Genomic DNA, 1,489 nt, shown 5'->3' on the forward strand with positions numbered 1-1,489 from the left:
ATGATGTGCGAACGCAGTGAATCCTGAAAGTAGTTGAAGTATTTTAACATTTTCACGTTTCCTTTTCTAGCATTAATAACTTTGTACTTATGCCAACTTAGTCAACTGAACTGAAATTATAAAATTGTGTTTCATTAACAGAAGTTTAATTGTATTCAAATGATGTGCGAACGCAGTGAGTCCTGAAAGCAGTTGAAGTATTTTAACATTTTCACGCTTACTTTTCTAACATTAATAACTTTGTACTTATGCCAACTGAGTCAACTGAACTGAAATTATAAAATTGTGGTTCATTAACAGAACTTTAATTGTATTCAAATGATGTGCGAACCCAGTGAGTCCTGAAAGCAGTTGAAGTATTTTAACATTTTCACGCTTACTTTTCTAACATTAATAACTTTGTACTTATGCCAACTTAGTCAACTGAACTGAAATTATAAAATTGTGGTTCATTAACAGAAATTTAATTGTATTCAAATGATATGCGAAAGCAGTGAGTCCTGAAAGCAGTTGAAGTATTGTAACATTTTCACGCTTGTTTTTCTAACATTAATAACTTTGTACTTATGTCAACTGAACTGAAATTATAAAATTGTGTTTCATTAACAGAACTTTAATTGTATTCAAATGATGTGCGAACGCAGTGAATCCTGAAAGTAGTTGAAGTATTTTAACATTTTCACGCTTACTTTTCTAACATCAATAATTTTGTACTTATGCCAACTTAGTCAACTGAACTGAAATTATAAAATTGTGGTTCATTAACAGAACTTTAAGTGTAATCTAATGATGTGCGAACGCAGTGAGTCCTGAAAACAGTTGAAGTATTTTAAAACATTATAGATATAGTAACCAAGTTTTTTTTTGAGCTTTTAAACTATCACTAACGATGTTCGAATGAGCATACAATAATGGACAATAATTTAATTTTTTTTTTGTTGCTGTTTGCTTTATTTGTAATTTATTGTTTCCGGTGTTTTCGCAGAACAGATTCGATAATCTAATGAACGATCCGGAAATGGGTGACGTAATTAACAAAGCAATAACGGCGATGACGCCTCAGGCCATCGACACTGTGTGGGACGAGATAGAACCGGCCGTTTCGAAGATCGTCAAGGACGTAAGTCCCTTTATTTTTTTTATTACAATTGTTGAAATATTGAATTGTTAATAATTTCATGTTGCAGATAATCAACGGGAAACTGCAGGATCTGGAGATCTCGCATCTGGTGGGCCGTTTCTTCAACATCTTCAAGTTCAACCTGAATCAACGCAGACTGAGCTTGAAGACGTGAGATAATTCACATTCTCTGAACGAAAACAGCAGAAGAAATGCGAAACACCAAAATGTGATACAGTACTATAATTTGTTAAAAAAAAATACGTACAGATTGTAAATTTTTTTATATATATATATATACATATAGATAAATTAGTAATTATAGTTTACTTAAATAAATTGAACGTTTAGCTTTGGTATCGTGTAAAT

The 1,489-nt window shown here is 31.6% G+C and overlaps 1 protein-coding gene across 1 annotated transcript in view; it reads left to right on the forward strand.

The window, feature by feature from the left end:
- The window catches only part of LOC108564893, a 6,147-nt gene extending 4,821 nt beyond the window's left edge, over window positions 1-1,326 (forward strand). The window contains exons 6-7 of the mRNA XM_017924092.1: window positions 986-1,120; window positions 1,188-1,326. Of these exons, the coding sequence (XP_017779581.1) occupies window positions 986-1,120; window positions 1,188-1,295 (243 nt within the window). The 3' untranslated portion in view covers window positions 1,296-1,326. The remainder of the gene's footprint in view (window positions 1-985; window positions 1,121-1,187) is intronic.
- Window positions 1,327-1,489: the final 163 nt, after the last annotated feature.

Source organism: Nicrophorus vespilloides, unplaced genomic scaffold (assembly GCF_001412225.1).
Source record: "Nicrophorus vespilloides isolate i.1.1-1 unplaced genomic scaffold, Nicve_v1.0, whole genome shotgun sequence".
NCBI lineage: Eukaryota > Metazoa > Arthropoda > Insecta > Coleoptera > Silphidae > Nicrophorus > Nicrophorus vespilloides.